Source organism: Gopherus flavomarginatus, chromosome 8 (assembly GCF_025201925.1).
Source record: "Gopherus flavomarginatus isolate rGopFla2 chromosome 8, rGopFla2.mat.asm, whole genome shotgun sequence".
NCBI classification, from domain to species: Eukaryota; Metazoa; Chordata; order Testudines; family Testudinidae; genus Gopherus; species Gopherus flavomarginatus.
This window is the reverse complement of record NC_066624.1, coordinates 107,303,026-107,322,561: the sequence shown is the minus strand read 5'-3', so window position 1 is coordinate 107,322,561 and position 19,536 is coordinate 107,303,026. Positions and strand designations below refer to the sequence as shown.

Below are 19,536 nucleotides of genomic sequence, written 5' to 3'. Positions count from 1 at the left end.
GTGCCCTCCCCCAGTGCTTACTGGAAGAATATGATACTGTTGGTTTTCTGGTTTACTTTTGCCTCTTGTCCTATTAGTGAGCTAATGATGACAGTATGGCAACCATTGTTCGGTCTTCTGGTTTCCATTTAAAATAAATGTTTGAGAGTCTCGTTTTGAAGTTGGCAGAGCTCCATTCCACACAGGGCCCTTCGCTCCCTTTGTAGCCCGGCTGCCTTTCAGCGATGTGTCTGGGTGGTAGTGCTTGGGGACAATGTTAGTGTTCCGTTTGCCGGGAGCAGCAAGGGGGTGGGATTGCCAGGGAAATAGTGGTGTTGGCTGGCTTGGAGTTGGGGCTGCAGATGGTGGTAGATCATGTCCCTCATGCTCATGGCTCAGAATGCTGAGCTCCTGCTAGTTCTCAAGCTTAGCTCCTGTGTACATGACCTGTTTGCCCTTGGATTCCCCACCTACTCTCATCTCATTGGGAGCTCTGTGATTCGTCTCCGTTGCAGTGTCCAGTCCAGTGACTGGTCATATGTTGTTGTAATGGCTGTATTGTCGTCCTGTTGCTGTGCACCTCCCAGAGGACTGGCTAATTTCTGTCTCTGATGAGGGCTTGTCCTGACCTAAGCAGTCGCTGAACTGGTGCCACGCGCTTCCTCCCCAGAGACTAGGGCATGGCTGTGCAAACACTAAGAAACAAGCTTCGGCTCAGTCCTGTGGGTCCCCAGGGGACTGACAGGATCAAATGTGTTTGAGCTGCAGCATTCTGGCCCAGAGCCCTCTTGTGCTATGGAAGCTAATGTGCAGAGCTTGGCTTGATATTGCTCAACCAGGGGAAATGGGAGTGCGAAAAGGAGTCTCTGTGTGGACAGAGGTGTGAGTTCCCCAGTAGCTCTTTCTTCATAGGGTATGGCTACACTTGACATTTCAAAGCGCTGCTGCGGCAGTGGTGCAGGAGCGCTGCCCCGGCAGCGCTTTGAAGTGTGAGTGTGGTCGGAGCACCAGCGCTGGGAGAGAGGTCTCCCAGCGCTGCATGTAAACCACATCCTCACTGAGGCTTTACAGCGCTGTATCTTGCAGCGCTCAGGGGTGTGTTTTTTCACACCCCTGAGCGCGAAAGTTGCAGCGCTGTAAAGTGCCAGTGTAGCCAAGGCCATATTCGTGCTTGGTTTCCAAAAACCTCATAAAAACCAGCCCCTTTTTCTAGGCAGTCAGGCCATATGTCTTTCTCTTTAGCTATGCAGAGCACATTATTAAAGCTCCTTGTGTCCTTTCTGAGACTTTTGTGATGTAGGTTAGTGGGAGCCTCCTGTGTTGGGGGTGGTGGGAAAGGGATATGCAGCTGATGGGATGTTTCAATTTATGCCAGGGATGCTCCTGGAATGAGGGAATTGGTTCGATCCTGCTGATCCTTCACCTCCCTGAGCTAGCTTTGGCTGCATGCTGTGTAAACATGCAAGAGAACACAGCAGTGTCCTTGGCCAGGGCATAGCTTTTACCTGACTCTTTGTGAAAGCCCCTGCAGGACAGCTGGGCTTGGGTTAGTTTGGTTTGTAGAATGCTGTGCAAGCTGCTGATGTGGACATTGCCTCTGTGTTGCCCAGTCCTCTGTGCATACTGGATGCTGTTTGGACTGCATTGAGGCTTATCTGATGGGACGACTGCCAGAACCCTGTTTGGTGTTTCAGATTGATTCCCTCCTCTTTCCCCTCCCACCCTCTTCTTTGTTAGTTGGAGGCTGCTTCCAGGGCCTTTGCTATCTGGCTGGTGGTTTTCTGGAGTGTTTGTAGCTGGATGGGTCTGGCTGCAACATCATGTGATCCCAGCCCTCATGGCTTGTTCAGCTCGGAACACGTGAACCCCATCATTTCACTGGGGAGGGAGAGATGTTAGACAAGACTTTGTTGGAAGCTACTGGCCATAGTACAGTTTTCAGATCAATTCTCCCCAACATATTTTTGGGGCACTTGGAGCTGGATCTGATTTGGGGGGGTTGGCCAATCTCTCAGCTATTTTGTCTCCACAGCAAAACTTCCACTCCCTCTGACCACATCTACAAAAGAGGTCCCAATTATTATTCTTGTTTATAGAGAGTGCCAGTGTGCTCTGTGCTGTGTGCTCCATCCCTGCTTCAAAGAACTCTCGGGCTAAGCAGACGAGCTTTGGTGACTCGCAGACGAGACATATTGGCATCTTCCTGAGCTTCCTTCCTGCTGCTCTGAGGCTCTTGGTCTGGCTTTTCTCTCTCTCCAGCCTTGTGATGTTGTGACTGTGATAATTACAATGGGCCAGCGCAGCTAGGAGCTAAGCTGCTCTGGTAGCTTTGACAGGCACAGAGTTGGAGCCGGGCTCTTCTCCCCTGGGCTCACAGTTGTACAGGCAGTATTGTTTGGAGTTGGAACAATTATGATTTTTTATCAGTTACTTTTTAGATTGGGCGGGGAAAAAATTCTCTAGGACTGCCCCATCATGGGTCAAGTCTCCAGGGCAGTGGGAGCAGCATTCAGTCAGTGTGTCATAGCGGCTGGGCTTTGAGTTGGTTGTCCCCTCTCTGCTCTGCCTTGCTGGCCAAGACGTAAGTAAAACTACAGTGAATTTCTGTAATAATGACTGAACTGGCAGAAAAGAATCAGGCTTGTTGGCCCTGGCGTTACAGGCTCTGAGCTGCACATAAGCTTTAAATCCCTGGAAGGGAACAGGCTTCCTCATGCCCCCCAGGGTAGGGACATTGGCTTCCCCGTAGATAACAGCTGCTAGGAGAGAACTAGCAGCAGCCCTGTCTGGGAAAGTCTTTTCTCTCAGCTGACTTCTGGATCTGCTCTTGCAGTGCTGAGAAGAGCGTCTGCTGAATGACCTCCGTCTTTGTTGCCAGCTGTCTCAGTGGCTCATGGAGAGTGCTGGGTGTGAATGAGGCAGGCTGTGTTTGGGTTTCTCTGTTCTCTGATGCCCAGCAGCTGCTGCCGTACACAGTAGTCTACCTCCGAGATGAGTCTAAGGGCCAGTCAAACATGGTTGCGTTTCTGGGAGCTGTGTCACAGGCTTGGACTACAATGAAGAGGACATTTGTGCTGAAAGCGTAGGCCTGAGAGTCGGGTGCCCTGGATTTTGTTCTCAGCGTTGCCACCAATGTACTGACTTTGGCCAAGACACTTCACTTTTGTGTGCCTTAGAGTTCCCCTCTGTAACATTGGGATAATACTGACCTACTTTATTGGGCTAGAGATTAGTGTTTGGAAAGTGCTTTCAGATCCTTGGCTGGGATGTGCTGAGAAAGGGCCAAGTCTTATTCTAGCCTCATGGAGTGAATTCCACAGGGATTTATTGTACAGACAGGGTTCCTCCTGAGTCGTTACTAATGTGGGTATCCTAAGGACTTTGCTAGGATTTCTGATGGAATTCTTTCCTAAACGGGCCCCTTGTGATGTGTCAGCTGTAAATCCAACCACGTCAGTCTCTGTAGTGAGTACCAGGGACTGGAGAGAGAGCACAGAAGCTAGCAATGATAAAGGGCTGTGGGTGTGAGCTCATCTAGGCCTTGTCTTCTCTAGGGGAAAAAGTGTTTTATTTTTACCATTAATGTTTACCTCTTCCTGTTAACACATGTTAAAACTACAGCTGCCTTGTCCATAACTTTACCATGTTAGTTACTATCAGTGCTTAATTTGTAATGAAAGAGGTGCCGGGTCTCAAGCAATATTTTTACTTTCATAACTGATGTGTCAAGCGTCAGTGCCGGGGCTATGAACTGCCAAGCCTAGAGGTGCAAATTAAGCCCTGGTTACTATCTGTTAGCAAAACCCACTTTTTTCTTAGTGTGGATGCACCCCCAGTCTGGCTTGCGGACACTGGGGCAGTTTTATTCTTTAATGCACTTTTCCTAGTGTTTTGCCCCAGTCTAGTTTTAAATGTCTAAAGCAGTTGGACTCTCACCTCTTTTCTAGGAAAATGATTTTCCCAGGCAGGTTTCTCTGCTGACAGAGTTCTTGCTGATAGCCTGTATTATTCCTTTTCTTAATAACATTCTCTTTCTCCTACCTATACTCCACTGTCTTCCCCTGAATAGCTTTCTGTGTCTAGGAGGCTAGTAGAAAGTCACCGTACCTGTGACTCGGGAGTCCTATGCATAATCCATACGTGGGCAAACCAAACTGTTCGCTATTGGGGAGGAGAGTGTCTCATGCAGCCATCGTACAATGAATCCTGCAGGGCAGCTTCTGGTCTATCCTTTTGTTTTCATTGCACAATGTCCGAGTCATTAAACAGCAGGGGGTAATGTGCAAAATACTGCAGTAAGTGTGACTTTAGTGCTTGATGTGATTGCCAGTTTGGTGGCAAAGCTTTGAGAGTGCAGAAGTCACTAGAGTGCTAGTCATTGTGGTAGCTGACTCATCCTTGTGTTACTTAGACCTTCCTAATGCAACCTCTCTAGTGAAATCAGACTAGGCCAGGAGATGCCTTCATTGTAGTATGGTAGAGGAACTTGCATTATAGATACATTTTCAGATACATACAACTTTTTCTCCAAGGGACCCTCTTAGATAATATTTCTCATGTTAGCTGGAGCTAACATGAGAAATTCTGATAGGGTGGGAGAAGGTTGAGACAAACAAAATCCTAGCCCTAAGCCACCCACCCGTGGTCAAGAATCAAGGTGTGTGTTTGTCACCGAATTCAGCTGCCTTTTTATGCACAGATATCTTTAATCTGGGCCCTTTTGAATCTTCTGGTCCCCCCAGTTGACACAACCCTCCATGTGGCCAGTGCCTTGGGCTGTGCTAAGGATGGGGAAATTGCATGCTGCTTGTGTGCTCTTAGTGAGATGTAGAGTTCACATGCATCTGAGCTGAGATGTGCACAGCAGTAGTCACATGCCTGTGTTGCTATGTGATCCCGTGTGGATCTCCCAGCCTCACAAATGCGTTGTTATAAAACACTCCCCGTGACTTAACTGCGGGGCAAGGAGAGACATTCCATGCGAATAAGAACAGCTATACTGGGTCAGACCAAAGGTCTGTTAAGCCCAGTATCCTGTTCTCTGACAGTGGCCAATGGCAGGTGCCCCAAAGGGAGTGAACAGACAGGTTATCATCAAGTGATCCATGCCATGTCACCCTTTCTCAGCTTCTGAGAAACAGAGGCTAGGGACACCATTCCTGCCCATCCTGCCTAATAGCCATTGATGGATCTATCTTCTATGAATCTATCTAGCTCCCTTTTGAACCCCGTTATAGTATTGGCCTTCACAACACCCTCTAGCAAGGAGTTTCAGAGGTTGACAGTGCATTGCATGAAAAAATACTTTCTTGTGTTTGTTTTAAACCTGCTATCTATTAATTTCATTTGGTGGCCCCTTGTTCTTGTATTATGAGAAGGAGTCAATATCACTTCCTTATTTACTTTCTCTATACCACTCATGATTCATCATCTATCATTTATCATGATCTATCATATCCCCCCCTTAGTCGCCTCTTTTCCAAGCTGAGAAGTCCCAGTCTTATTAATCTCGCCTCATATGGAAGCAGTTCTATACCTCTAATCATTTTTGTTGCCCTTTTCTGAACCTTTTCCAATTCCAATATATCTTTTTTGAGATGGGGCGACCACATCTGCACGCAGTATTCAAGGTATGAGCATGCCATGGATTTATATAGAGGCAATATATTTTCTGTCTTATTAGCTATCCGTTTCTTGATGATTCCCAACATTCTGTTCGCTCTTTTGACTGCCGTACTGCACATTGAGCGGATGTTTTCTGAAAACTATCCACAATGACTCCAAGATCTCTTTCTTGAGTGGTAACAGCTAATTTAGACCCCATCATTGTATATGTGTAGTTAGGATTATGTTTTCCAGTATGCATTACTTTGCATTTATCAACATTAAATTTCATCTGCCATTCTGTTGCCCAGTCACCTAGTTTTGTGAGATGCTATATTAATGCTTCAACATGGCTAAGAGTGAAGAAAGTGAAAGTCCTGGGTCACATAACTCTGCCCATCCTGCAGATACACTGGGGCAGGAAGTGGATCTGTTGCTGAACATAATTATCAGCAGTGGGCCACTCTGAAGTGGTGTTGGAAAAGGTTTAACTAACTGCTAGTGTAACCACTTTTCAACACTGCTACGGAACTCAGAATTCTGTTGTTTACTCACATAATAGCTGCAGCTTGGGTAGCAGCAGGACAAGTCCTACCACCTTCCACTGTGTCTTCACCCTGCTCTGGAGAGACAGCTACAGGGTTGGGCCTTGGCAACCTAGATTTGCTAAAACTGCCAAGAGGAGGACCAATTAGTGCCAGTTGTGATCCAAGAGAAGCAAAGGAGCCAAAGCAGAATTACTTTAATTTTGAGAACAGCCTGGTAAGAGCTGGGGCTGCTGGGACTTTCCCTGTCCTGCACATTTGGCTACGCTAGTGCTTGAAGCAGTATGCTGTCTCCTTGGGGGAGTGGTTGACTTGACTCTGGTCAGTGTTAGTTTTGTTCTGTGACTTGCTCGTTCTCTGGGTCTCTGGTTCAGTACCAGCACATCCTCTTTCTAACTAGGTAGGATCAGAGCATCTTTTTCTTTTCTTATTCCAGTGCCCCCTTCCTTTCTGTTGCGCTTCCCTGGATCCCAAGGTCTGGTGTTTGCTTGGCACTAGGAGTAGTGCAGAGGGCAGGACTAAACCAAGAGCCATTGATTTGTCTGGAAAAGAATCTTTTTTTATGGTGGCCCTGCTGAGAGGCCATGTCTGTCCTACAGCAGGTACATTACTCTAGTGCTGGGCCCTACCTGGGGAAGAGCCTGAGAAATGGCTGAATTTAGTAAAAAATACTCTTAAGATCTGTCCCATTCAGTATTCATTCTGGGAATTTATTGCAACTTCCTCTGAAATGTCTGTACTGGCCACTGTTGGAGATAGGAGACCAGGCTAGCTGGTCCAGTGCTCTGGTCTGTCCATTCCTATTCTGCATGCCTCCTCCCACGGTAGACAGGTGCATTTCTGTAACTGTCTCCTTGCAGGTTGATCATTCCAGCCGCATTGTTGTTGCTTTTCTCTGAATTCTTTCCAGTTTGCTGACATTTGTCTGGTGGGCACACTCTACTAGGCGTGTGATTTCCTCCTTCCCTGCTTGGCTCTGGTGCAGAGGAGTTGTCCAGTAATTGCTCCAGCTGTGGTTGGAAATAGTTCTCAAGCTGGCTCTCGCTCTCCTCCCCTGCATCTGAGCTCTGTAGGGAATTGGTGTAACTGCTCGCCCTCCCTTCCCCGAAAAGGTATGCTGGGATGTAGAGTCCAGGATCCATGACTATCCAGTTGTTTCTTAAGCCACTATCTGCAGCTGCCCTGGCCCTACTTTTGGAAAGGCACACATCCACTTTGTGGGGTTCCTTCTGTCATTGTCTGGGGCTAATGCTTTGTCATACTATAAAAGGAGGTGATTTGGTGCTTGTTTTTTACTCCCCTGTTGGCTTTGCAGAGGCTGTCTGCGTCGGCACAGAGTGCCCTGGTCAGGAGAGAAGTTGCTGTTGATAGTCCCACAGGCCATCTGGAGACTTTGTGAGCCTGTGGAGAAAAGGGCACAGGATTCTGACTCTCCCCACAGTTGCCCCTCTCTGTCCTTACAGGGCATTTCACTGGAAATGGGAGCAGGGTGTAGAAGGAACATAGCTGCTGATCTGAAGTGATGTGTTTGGGAAAGAGCCTGTGTGAAATTGTGTGCTAGGGCTGAGAAACGTGACTTTGTCTTTTAGATGCTGCTTCAAATGAAATTGCCATCAAGGCCCAAGAAGGGAGCTTTGTAGTTGGTCCCACATGAGCAGAAGCGAGTGCTGTTTCCTTACTGTAGGAAGCGGAGGTGCCCCATCAGTGGGTGCACTGCCTGCCGTTGTCCAGCCCAGCATCCCATATGGAGTCATCCTCATCCTGGCCTCAGAGGCGTATGGGTAGAACTCCCAACCCCACCCACACTGCCCTTGCTTTACAAGCCCCTCTGGGCAACTGCACTGTGGGAGGCCGTGGGGGCTGACACTACTGGAATCTTCCGACCTGGAGTCTGATTTGAAAGTTCGTGCCTTCTCCTTCATCCTGAGTGTCTCATGTTTGGGTTTCGCCCTCCCCCCCTTCAACTGTTGGGGCAGTGAGAGGGCAGTATGGGGTGGTCGGTGACAGTTTTCCCTCTAATTTTTCCCATGCATGTGCGGAAAGAATTTTATGTGCACCAATATGGAGGTGATGTGTCAGACACCACCTCTATATTGGTGCACATAACAAAATTCATGTGGCGGGAGGGGGAGGTGATGGGTTCAGAATGTGGGAGGGGGCTCAGGGCTGGGGCAGAGGGTTGGGGTGCAGATGGTGAGGGCTCTGGCTGGGGGTGTGGGCTCTGGAGTGAGGCTGGGGATGAGGGGTTTGGGATGCAGGCTGCCCTGAGGCTATGGTGGGGAGATAGGATTCCTGCCCAGCTCTCTCCCTGTAGCAGCACCTGGGCTGGGGGGGGTGGGGAGGAAAGAGGTGCCTCTCTCCACCTCTGCAGCTCCTCGGCTGGGGCTGCGGGATAGGCACCTCGTCCCTGACTGCAACAGATTTGAGGCTGGGCTGGGTTGGATCTCGGGGAGGGGCACTTCTCCAAGGGCTGGACAGGTTTGGGGCCAGGGGAGGGGTACCTCTCTCCCAGCCACAGCAGGTCTGTGGCTAGGCTTGGGCCAGCGGGGAGAGGCGCCTCTCTCTGCCGCAGCCCTGAGTGCCTGAGCGGCGGTAAATAGGCTGCTATGCAGCTGCGAAGCTTAGATGGAACTTAGGTCGGTGACATGAGGCCAGGATGCAGTCAGAGGCAATTTTATTGTCTCCCTCCGCCCCAGACAGACCTGTTGTTAAACGCAAACCAATTGTTCATGTGGTGTGGGGGAATAAATCCAATGAATATTCATCCTCCTCTCAACAAATGTCTGCCCAGGACTCAGACGTGATTGGAGGTGTCTGCCTGGTTTTGTGCCTACCAGTTCTGCTCTGCAAGGAGGCTGCACTGTTGACTGGCCCAGTAATATGGGCTGAGAACAAAGGGACTGTGCTGGGCCTGTTGTGCGGAGAGGCCAGGAGAAGGGGGTGCTGATGAGCAAATTGTTTTGTGGTGACTCCCTTGTTCCCCAGGTGTGGAGGTTGAGTTGCTCAGATCCCCCCTTCTCCCTCCTTGCTCTCCCGCTGTGTTGATGCTTTTCCAGGAATGAGCTGTTCTGCTAACCCAGCACATTCCACAGCATCAGCATTTTTTTTGCAGGAGCTTTTCCTGCTGTTGAGAAAGAGCTAGGGCTGGCTGGGCTTCTCTCCTCCAAAGGCCAAGGAGGAAGGGCCTCATCCCGCCTGCTCCATTGCACAGACAGGGGCTCATTGCTCTTCTCATCCCTGTCTGCCACACTACACAAAATGGCAGTGGTGGGGGTCTCCGATGCCTTTGGTGCCGTATCCCTCCACATCTTTGAGGGGCTCTTTGCACCTCCTTGCTTTGATGTTTTCCTGGTTTCTCATTTTAACCCCTGTAAGGTCCCAGGCCCTGCAGGTGAGAACAGAGAGCGTGTTACATTCTCAGGCAGCCTGGAAAACAGTGAGTATTGGTAGAACTGGAGGGCTTCCATAGAGATACTAACGATCTCATTAACGAGATACTAAATAAGAATGTGAAGTACACCGGATTCGTTGTAACCACTGAGTTAGCTTCTGCCATTGGCCCAGTAGATCTTTCCTTCCATCTCACTGGCTAGTCCCTGCCTTTTCCTGAGCATTCCAGTGGGAGCTGAGCTCTGTTCTGCTTGACACCATCAGATCATCAAGCTGGCAATTCCTGTTGGATAGTTAGTTGGTATGTTGGTGAGTTCCTTCTCTTGTCTGTCAGCAAGTGTTGCAAGGGGAGTTGACATCCAGGTATTACAGTGATGGGTGCTGTATAGTGTGCTTAATCCCTATGTTCGTATCTTTGGTATTGCTGTGGTGTCTCCCAGCTGCTTGGATCCAAATGGAGCTGAGTAGCACTGTTAATAATAATAAAAAATAATAATAATAATAATAGGAGATATACCTATCTCCTAGAACTGGAAGGGACCTTGACAGGTCATTGAGTCCAGCCCCCTGCCTTCACTAGCAGGACCAAGTACTGATTTTTATCCCAGATCCCTAAGTGGCCCCCTCAAGGATTGAACTCACAACCCTGGATTTAGCAGGCCAATGCTCAAACCACTGAGCTCTTCCCCCTCTGTTGGGCAGGCCCCTTGTTTTTGCTTGCCATTCCCACCATTAAGATGAATCTTAAAAGCCACCTTTGGATAGTGCTTAGCCCACCCTGAAATACATCCATCTCCTTTCAGTTGCAGCTTCTCTGAACCAGTTTTCCCTCAGCAGGAGCCCAGCTTTCAGTCCTGAGTGTGTTGCTATGTCTGCTGACTTGCCCAAGGTTTCCTGAATTTGTCTAAAGGGAGTTTTTTACACAGAGGCCCTTCATTCATTCCCCCAGTGTGGTCCCTTAGGCTTATCTGCTATCCTTGTGGCTGACCCTGTAGACTAGCTCATTCTGCCCCAATAAGTTGAAGCTGCTTGGATTACAGGAGTGGGGAGATGGGTTTATTTTTAGTTGGGGTGTTTCCTTTTGCCCCAGCCAGAGGGAATGAAAGTGGCTTTGAACCTTCAGAGGCCTGGAGAACGGCTCCTTTGATGGCTTCTCTAAACATTGTTGTGGGGGTGGATGCCAGAGGTGTCTGCTGGGCAGGGCAAAATTAATTAATGTGGAAATGCCTCTGTGTCTCCTGCAGTCTTCTCCCCAGCTTCCTGTGTCGGTTTAGACTAACAGGTCTGTGGTGCTTGTTTGCAGGGCAGCACCTGCAGCCAGATGGTTACTCGGCAGATCCTAGAGATCCAGGTGGGAGAGACCACTGTGGATCTTTGGCTTAATTTGATTTCTGGGCCTCATGCTTAGTTTAGTTGGTGCTAGACAGGCCTCTGAGGTCAGTTGGTCATTTCCAAATCCTGTTCCTTCCGCATCCCTGGGCTGGATCAACACTCAGTCCTGGGTGGGGTGGGATGGCGTGGAAGTGGGTGCCCTCTTCACTGAGCACGAATCCAGCAGGAGCTGAATGTCTCTGCCAACTCCAGCTTTGGGACATAGGGCCTGAGCTGGTTTCTTTTCTAATCATTGAAAGGGCCTTTCTAAGGCTTGAGTGTCTGTCTAGGGCAGAGAAATCATAACAGGAACCATCTTATTGTGTGTACGATGCCTAGTTTGTTGTGGCCCCGATCCCTAACCAGGACCTTTTACACTATATTGCAGTATAATAATAGGTGCCTTGACAAGGCCTCATGACTGCAGTGATGTGGTGCGAGCCAAAAGAGCTCGTTAGGAACAGGGAACTATAAAGAACCTGTCCAGCAGTGACAAAGGAAGAGTGAATGACCAAGGCTTCATTGAAGTGCTCAGCTCCTTAGGCTGGGGAGAATTTCACACCCCCTTTGCCTGTTCTCAGTTTGAAGGAGTCATGGCCATGAGTAGCCTTGCTGGAAAAAATTCTGCATGACTGATTCCTTAGAGTCCAAGGTCACAAGTGACCATTGTGATCATCTAGTGTGATCACCTGTATAAAACAGGCCACAGAACTTCCCCACTGTAATTCCTTTTTAATACAGCATATCTGAGAGGGCATGGGAGGGAAGTTGTTACAGCTGGATATGTGCATGTTCAGTCTTTTGCTCCTTCACTGATTCCATTACTTCCCTTAGTAATAGGAGCACCAGGTGGTGAGACTGTTGAGTTGGCAGGCCAAAAATGGCAGGGCCTGGTGATGTGCTTTAGTTCCTGGGTGTGGCTTTCCCTGCTGCCTCTGTGAGCAAGCAGTGAAACAAAACATGGTCTCTGAACACTCTTTGTACAATTCACTTTATGACTTATGCAGGAAAACAGATGACCGGTCCCTGCTATGGCACTGTGTTATTGTAGGGTCCCAGTTTAGCAGATCATTTGCTTTACAATCCTTGCTTCCCAAAAACCTCAAACGAAGGCAATTGTGTGATGAAGTTCTCAGCAGCACATTGGGACCAGGTGATAGAGACACTTGAGGACAGCCGGGGTACAGTATACTGCCTTCTGAGAGGGAAGGCTCAAAGGAGCTGGAGTGCAGTTGAGTCTGTAAGCTCCTTGTGCGATGAAATTGGAATGTCAAGGAAGATATTGCTCGTGGGGGCTTGGGAAAGGAGTTTGAAGGAAAGGTGACAATCTCATCTTGTGCTCTTAGAGCCCTTCTCACCCCAGCATGCCTTACAGACTTAGTGCATGTGTGTCTCCCAGCCATAAAATGTAGTTTAGTTGGAGGTTGTCTCAGTTGCTTAAGTGGAAGACCCTTCAGAGAGAATGTTGCTCTTTCAAGGAATACAAATGTTACCTGAAAATGCAGTCAGTCAACAAAACAGCCTTATCTCTGTCCTGGTCCCTTCCATCCCATACACCATCATGCACCTGCTGATGCACATGGGGTGAAGACGTGTTGATGGAGTTTATGATTGACACCAGGAAGCCCCTGGTTTATGACTGCAGACTTCTCGAATTCCCTAAGCCTATCTGATACATGTAGTTTGCCCCTGGAGATGAGGGCCTCTGTATCTGACACACAAGTATGATCGCTGGCATGCAAGCGCCCTGATTTGGGATCCAGTCTTTCAGAGGGTGATAACCCACGTACAACAGCGTTTTATGTCTGGGCTTGATCTCTGAGGACATTTCACGTTTGAAATGCCATCTTTTTTCAGGAATTGCCCTACATAATTGTCCTCATTAGGTGATCTCTTCTGGTAAAGAGATGTCACAGCCTGTTTCTTTTTGGCAACAGCATTTGGCCTTGCAGAAGAAACTGAGGAGGATTTATCTGTAGTGATAAGGGCTGCAATATTTTGGTATTAATGCACAGTTACTCTAGTTATTCAGCATCATTAACCTGCATGGTGCTTGAGAGACCAGACCTGGTTCCTGCCGTAAAGAGCCTATGCTATAGATGTGGAGAGCTAAATCACATTTCAGTTTTTTTAGTCACTGAAGCATGTGGTGGTGGTGTTAAAGGACAGGATCATCTTCTGGTTTTCAGTTGTTCGGTGAGTTTGCATATTGGGGCAGAGTTAATGTTATGTGGAGGATCTAAGCTGTGCACCTTGCTTTCTGATGTTTGGGGTTTTGTAATGTAAGGTTGCGCTCAACATTGAGTTCTTGCCTATCTGATATTTGAGAAAATGCCACTGTTCTGTGAGGGGTTTTTCCTTAAACTAAATTAAGCTTTTTGCCTATGAATTTCCTTACATTAAAAAAAAACAAAACAAAACAAAAAACCCCTCTAATCTCACTATTCTGAAGTGTTTCCTGATCTTCAGCCTGAAACTGCCATTGCTGAATTGAATCTCCTGGCTAGCTCCCTGCCTTACTCTGAGGAATTCCTTTCCATCCTTGGTATTTACATGCCTCAGATGCTTGGGTGATCGAATTATTGCCCCGTCTTCCCTTCTCAACCTCTTCCCCACCACCTAAACGATGTGGATTTTGGATTTCTGATCTCTTCCCCAGTAAGTGAGGCCCCGTGTGCTCTTGATAATTTCTATGGCTTTTCTCTGAACTTCCTTCAGTTTGTCATTATCTTTCTGATAATGAGGCTTCAGAAGAAAACCCGATTCTGGGTGGGGTCATCCCAGAGATGCTCTGGAGGGAGTCTATCCCCTTTGTGCCCCAGGATATTGCTGCATACGCAGCTCAAAACTGCAAATCCAGAGCTAGCTACTCTCATCCCCAGGCTTCTCGAATGCTTCGGGGTTTCTCCTTCCCACTGAATCTCTCTCTGTTGCCAGATGCATTAGCTTTCCTGCGCATCCCCGTAACCAGTGGGCCCTGCTTAGGAGAGCCCTGGGCTGGAGTGACTCCCATAGCTCCCCCATAGCCAGCCCTGCTGTGCCAGGGGGAGGCACTGCAGGGAAATGGGAGAGGCTAAGACTCAAGCAGCTGCGTTCAAGGCTAACTGGAAGTGGCTCTGGAGCACAGGGGCTCCATCAGGGACGCAGGCCAGCAGTCTCCAAGTATGTGTTTGATTTCAGCTGCCTCCTCTCCCCCTGCCTCATTCCTGCTACCTTCCCCTCACCCCCATCCGTCCTGCTGTAATATATGAAATCCCCTGTGCTTATGAGCCTGGGATTGGATCTCTCTGGAGGACACTCTGCTCTCCTCTCATCAATGGAGTGATAAATCCCAGCCTCTCTGCCCCAGAGCTACTAGCCTGCAGGAAATTCCCTGCTTGGTCACCTCTGCTGGTGGAGGGTGCAGCCTGGAGGGTGGTGTTGGGGAGGAGCGAGAAGGCTGCAGGAGGGTAGGGGTCTGATGAGGGCCTGAGCTGTCTTCCTCGACTCCCTCTCCTCACAGGCTGCCTCTGCCCCTCCCCCACCAGCATGGGAGCAGATGTGCTACTTGTGTGAGCGTCTCTGCAGACAACTGTTTCACGAATACCCAGCAAACCCAACCCTGACTCCTGCGGCCGTAGAAGTGTCCCCCCTCCCCCAGCCTGGCTCCATGTACAATCTGCCTCCATGTCACTGGGGGATGGAGCCTGAATCATCCGCCCACTCACTCTGCCTCCCCGGACCCCTCCTCCTTCCTGCAGGTCCCTTTTGTTGGAAAATGCAGCACAGAGGAGTGAGGCAGTGTGAGGAACACTGCCCAGGGGCCAGGCCCTGTGTGCAGTTTGCGTGTGGTGTGCTGTTCTGCCCACGGCTGCTGCGCTTCGTGTGCCTATGGGTCAGGTTGAGGTGCAGTTTGTGCATGGCAGATTGCTGCAGAAGGCAGTGCAATGCGCTGTCGTAGCCCACTGAGGTCCAGGGTATCTTCAGTCCTCTCACACCTGGGTCTGTGCTGTCACGTACTGACCACACACCGCGTAGGTCGCTCTTCGGGGATGATATGGAGGGATGATGGCCTGTGAAGAATACAGATCTCATCTGAAGCAGTTTCCCAGCCCTGTTGACTGCTGGGCTCGATGATCTCCGTGGGTTGCAGAGCCATTGCAGTCTGCTCTGTGTCATGTGGCCCATGCCACGCTCAGTTGGGCAGGATTAGGGCTGCCCAATAATAGCTAGGAGTTCTCATCGGGTGGGAGAGGATATCATTTCTCGGCATGCTCCAGAGCTACCCAAACCTAGTGGGTCTGTTAAACCCTTGCAGATGTGAGGCCAGCCTGCCTTGTGCACAGCAAACCAGGAGTAGTTCTCCTGGGATCAGCCTTGGCCTGGTAGCCTGCTGGGCTCCACAGGGCTGCCATGGCTTTCTCTAGGTAGAAGGGTCCTTAGAGAGTTGAGAATGAAAAGCTACTTTCAGTCTCACCTGGTGCTTTGAGAACCCTGGAGGAAGAACCCCACCAGCTGAGGATTTGGCCCCAGGAGGTATGCGGCCCTGTTCCTCTCCATGGCTTCCTCCAGGGTTGTCCTGTGCAACCTATCGAGAACAGATGTGGCATTACCCGCATGGGAGGCTCCCAGCTCAGGTGTGACTGACCTGGGGTAGCGTGAGGCATAGAGGGGCAGAGGATCTTAGCTCAGGATTGAGAGGCTTCAGCAGATCTATGGAGTGGAGAGGCTAGGGCTAGAATAGCTTGGGGAGCTGTGCTGACAGGATTGACAGGCTTCGGCAGAACTGGGAGGGTTGGGGGGAATGGTCTTGCTCAGCATGTGTCTGACTAGCTCACGGCTATCAGGCTTTCCTCTGGGATTGTAAATATGTATTCATTGCACACTGGAATCCTGGTGGTGAATACATGATAAATAATGCAACATGCATGCTAGGAGCAGGTTATGGAGGGAAGTTAGAGGGGTAGATTGGGAGGAGCTTGTCCATGCACTGGGGAAGAAATCTGCTCCCAGCACCAATGTGAATCCTGAAAGGCCTGTTCCTGTCCTGGAGCAACTGTGTTCCTTCTGTTTCTCTGTGGAACATGGGGAGCAGATCCCTGGTGGGACATGCCATCTGAAATTGTGGGGTCTCCCCTATCGCTCCTGTGCAGCTATTCAATCCCTTCCTGGCTGTTGGTCACTTTGTCCCTGCCTGTGGGTAGCACTGCCCCCTTTGCCTGCATTTTGGGCTCTGTGCCCCTCAGGAAGCTGCAGACTGTACTGGGAACTGGCTCTGCCTGGAGCTCTCTCTAGGAACTGGCTGGAGTCCAGGCTGCCTGCGTCACTCTGAGTGGATGTTAGTGCTGCCAGGCAAGGAGGGGTTGTTGGGGGAGCCTTCTAGCAAGTGAGACAGGCTGGCCTGGGTGCTGAAAGAGACTGGTGTCTCCTCAGCAATGTGCCAGCATTTGACACTTGCTCTATGGATCAGAGCCATGCTGAAAGTGTCAGTGGAAGACTGCACAGGCTACAGGAAGGAGCATTAGGCTGGCAGAGTTTTAATCCTGGGTTTGCTGCTGCCTTGATGTGACCTTGGGTTGGCTACACCTTAGAGCAGATTAATCCTTCCTCCTCCGAGTGCTAAGTGTTCTTGCCCTCTCGATCTGTGGATATATCTTCCTTTGTACCCAAGGGACATTGCCTTCTGGGCTGTTGTGGAATTGAGATGCTGCATCTCTTCTCTTCCTCCCCTAGCCCCTTAGGCACCATTGTTTCTCTGCCTTGGGAAGGGCTCATGACAATTGTGTGTTGACAACCAGTGGTGATCTTGAAATCTGTTTGGTTTCATTCGGTGACTCCCTTAATGGGAGCCTGTGGCACTGAATGGAGCAGCTGATGTTGCTGGCAGGGTGGGGCAGAGCCCGTTCCCCAGATTTTGGCACATAGCATTGTCCATTTACCTTTGGTTGATGCTTTAAGAGTGTAAATGAGGTTTGCTGCTCTAATTTTGGCAGTTATCTGAGCACCTATGTTCGCATGTCTCAGCGTGCTCTGCCTTGATATAAGTGACCAGTTTGCATTACATGCTGGGATGATGGGTCGCAGTCCAGGGAAGACAGCTGCATCCAGTTTTATTTTCTATAAATTAGGGGCAGCCCTTAGACACCTGGGGCAGGGCTGACATGGTCCTTGTTTTGTGCCTTCCTGCTTTGCTGTAATAGTTACTTCCAGAGTGGAGTGATTTAAATCACTAATCTGAATCATGATTTAAATAAGAAAACTAGAAACCCTGACTCAAGTTAAATCCTATTTTGCATTTGTACTTTTTAGTTCTTTTACTGAAGAAAGGTTCATTCTCATTGGTTAAAACATATTGATTTGCAATGAAATATAGCCTTTTTACTAAATTATGTATATAATATCTATGCACATATGCATTTATTTAAGCAATTATATAACTTAACATTCAGAATCTAAATTTTTACATTTTTTATGTTAGAAAATGGTAAATGATGCATTTCTTATTTACTAGATTAACTTCTTTTGTGTGATTTGTGTCAAGCTACATTTGGATGGAGATTAGAATGCAATTTAAAATGCTCAAAACCAGCATTTTAAAATTGTTTTTTTAGCTGAATAAAATCACCTTAAATGTGCTGGATACTTTTTCTTTTTATGTAAGGTTATCAAAACATGTTTTACATTTAAAACTGATTTGTTAAATGAAGGCAATGTTAACTGTAGGTAACCAAGTGGCAGATAGTTTCTGGTCACTGTAAGCCAAACTTTCAAAGGTGTTTGCACATAGGTGCTGTTGTATTTAATCTAAATTAATGTATGGGCTAAAGGTGTTGTCAAAACCCAGTCACTGTCCCACATTAAACAGTGTTAACCAAGTCCTGGGTTTTGGTATACGGAGACCATGGTGAACACACCTGTACAACTTTTTAACTTTCTATTAAAAAAACAGAAAAGAAGGGAAACCAATTACAGCATTTGAAATGTAAAATATTAAGTGAGGCTTTCATTGTAACAACATTTCCTGCTCCCTTTCACTTCAGTGGGATTTTGAAATCAACAAGAGTTGAATCAATGGGAATTAGGCACTTACCCTGCCTAGGTGCTTTTAAAAATCCACCTAGGTACCTCTCTGCATCTTTAGGTCCCTTATTACCTTTGAAACTCTGCCCTCATGTCCCTCGGGATTTTAGTTATAGAGTGGCGGAGGAAAGCAAGCTTTCCTGCTTTTTCAACTCCTAATCAGTTTGTCAACTTTGATGAACCAAGCCAAATGAAGCAAATATTCTCTGCACCTGCTAGCTAAACTGAAATCAACAATAACGTCTTTCCTGTACAACAGAAACGGAAAGTAGTTACATTTGGAAAAATGAAGATAGCAGCATTGACTCCATTGCAAATACTGTACATGATCCGGATACTTAATGCATGGCATGTACATGGCATTGTGACATCTTTAAAAAGCTTGAGTGGACCTCAGAAGAGAGAGATCTTTTCCCCTGAGTCTGTATGTAATTCAAAAACCCGCACCCTTTAACTCTTTAAAATTTGAGGAGGGATTCTTGCAGCATATTATGTCTTTATTTTAAATGATTTTCATTGATCATAGTGATGTTAGGCCTTAACATAGCTGGTCATAATTTCAAATATATTTTTAAAGGTTTTTTTAAGTGCATTTAATTTAAATTTAAAAAATCCAATTTTCAAATGATTTAACTTATCGATTTTTATGCGCCCTGGTTACTTCCCTCCATTTGTTTCTCTCCAGGCATCTCCCTGCTCCCCCTGTTTTCTGGGCTCTGTTGAGATAGCTGAGCAGCTGGAGTCTGTACTGCCTCCAAGGTTTTTCCCACCCCATCAAACCTGCGATTGGCCGTTTTTCTGAACTTGCAGTGGGACCTTCTGCTGCCAACGCCATGGGGGATCAGAAATGACAGTGCAGCCCAGCGTGGGTGCCTCTGTGAACAGCAGGAGTTCCTTGTCCCCTCTCATCTCCTCCTGCCCCATGACCAATCTGATGGCTCAACCCAGAGGCTGCCTTCTGTGACCTTAACCATAGGCTTTGAGCCTTGTTGCTAACTTGTCCCGTCTCTTTTTTCCACAGGGTCGTGAAGGAAGAAATCTCAGATGATAATGCGAAGCTTCCCTGTTTCAATGGCCGGGTGGTATCCTGGGTAAGCAGGACTCTTGGCTGGATGTCTGTCTCTCTATCTCTACATCAGACTCCACCAGCAGCTCTGAAAATCACCATTCCCATTGTACAGTGCTAGACAGAGCAGTGGGACAGCTGTGCTTTGTACTGAAGAGGCACTAACTGTAGCAGGAACTGAAACCATGCTGAGCTCCTGAGTGTCTGGGCTGAGGGTACCACTTCCCATCCTAGTCCTGAACCCTAGAGCAAGTCTGTCCTGCGTTCCCCACAACCACTAGGAGACAGTCCTGGGGATACAATAGTTAAAAACATGTATCAAGCCCTTTTGTAACTGCGTCCTAGTGTAGCTGCTGCTTGGAGCTCTGCTGTTGGCCTGCCTAGGGTAACTAGTGAGCCCCGACACCAGGGTCCTTTTTCCAAGTTCCACCACAGATGATTGTAGCAAAGGGTTTTAAGTGCTGGAAAAGAGAACTGGATTTGACTGTCCTGAAGACTGAAGGTACTGTCTGGGCAGCCACA

The 19,536-nt window shown here is 48.3% G+C and overlaps 1 protein-coding gene across 5 annotated transcripts in view; it reads left to right on the top strand.

Annotated features, from left to right (window-relative positions):
- Window positions 1-19,536, top strand: part of DVL3 (dishevelled segment polarity protein 3) — a 45,241-nt gene that overhangs the window by 8,747 nt on the left and 16,958 nt on the right. For all 5 annotated transcript variants that reach the window (XM_050966250.1, XM_050966251.1, XM_050966253.1 and 2 more), the window contains exon 2: window positions 18,970-19,039. In XM_050966250.1, coding sequence (XP_050822207.1) covers window positions 18,970-19,039 — 70 coding nt within the window. The remainder of the gene's footprint in view (window positions 1-18,969; window positions 19,040-19,536) is intronic.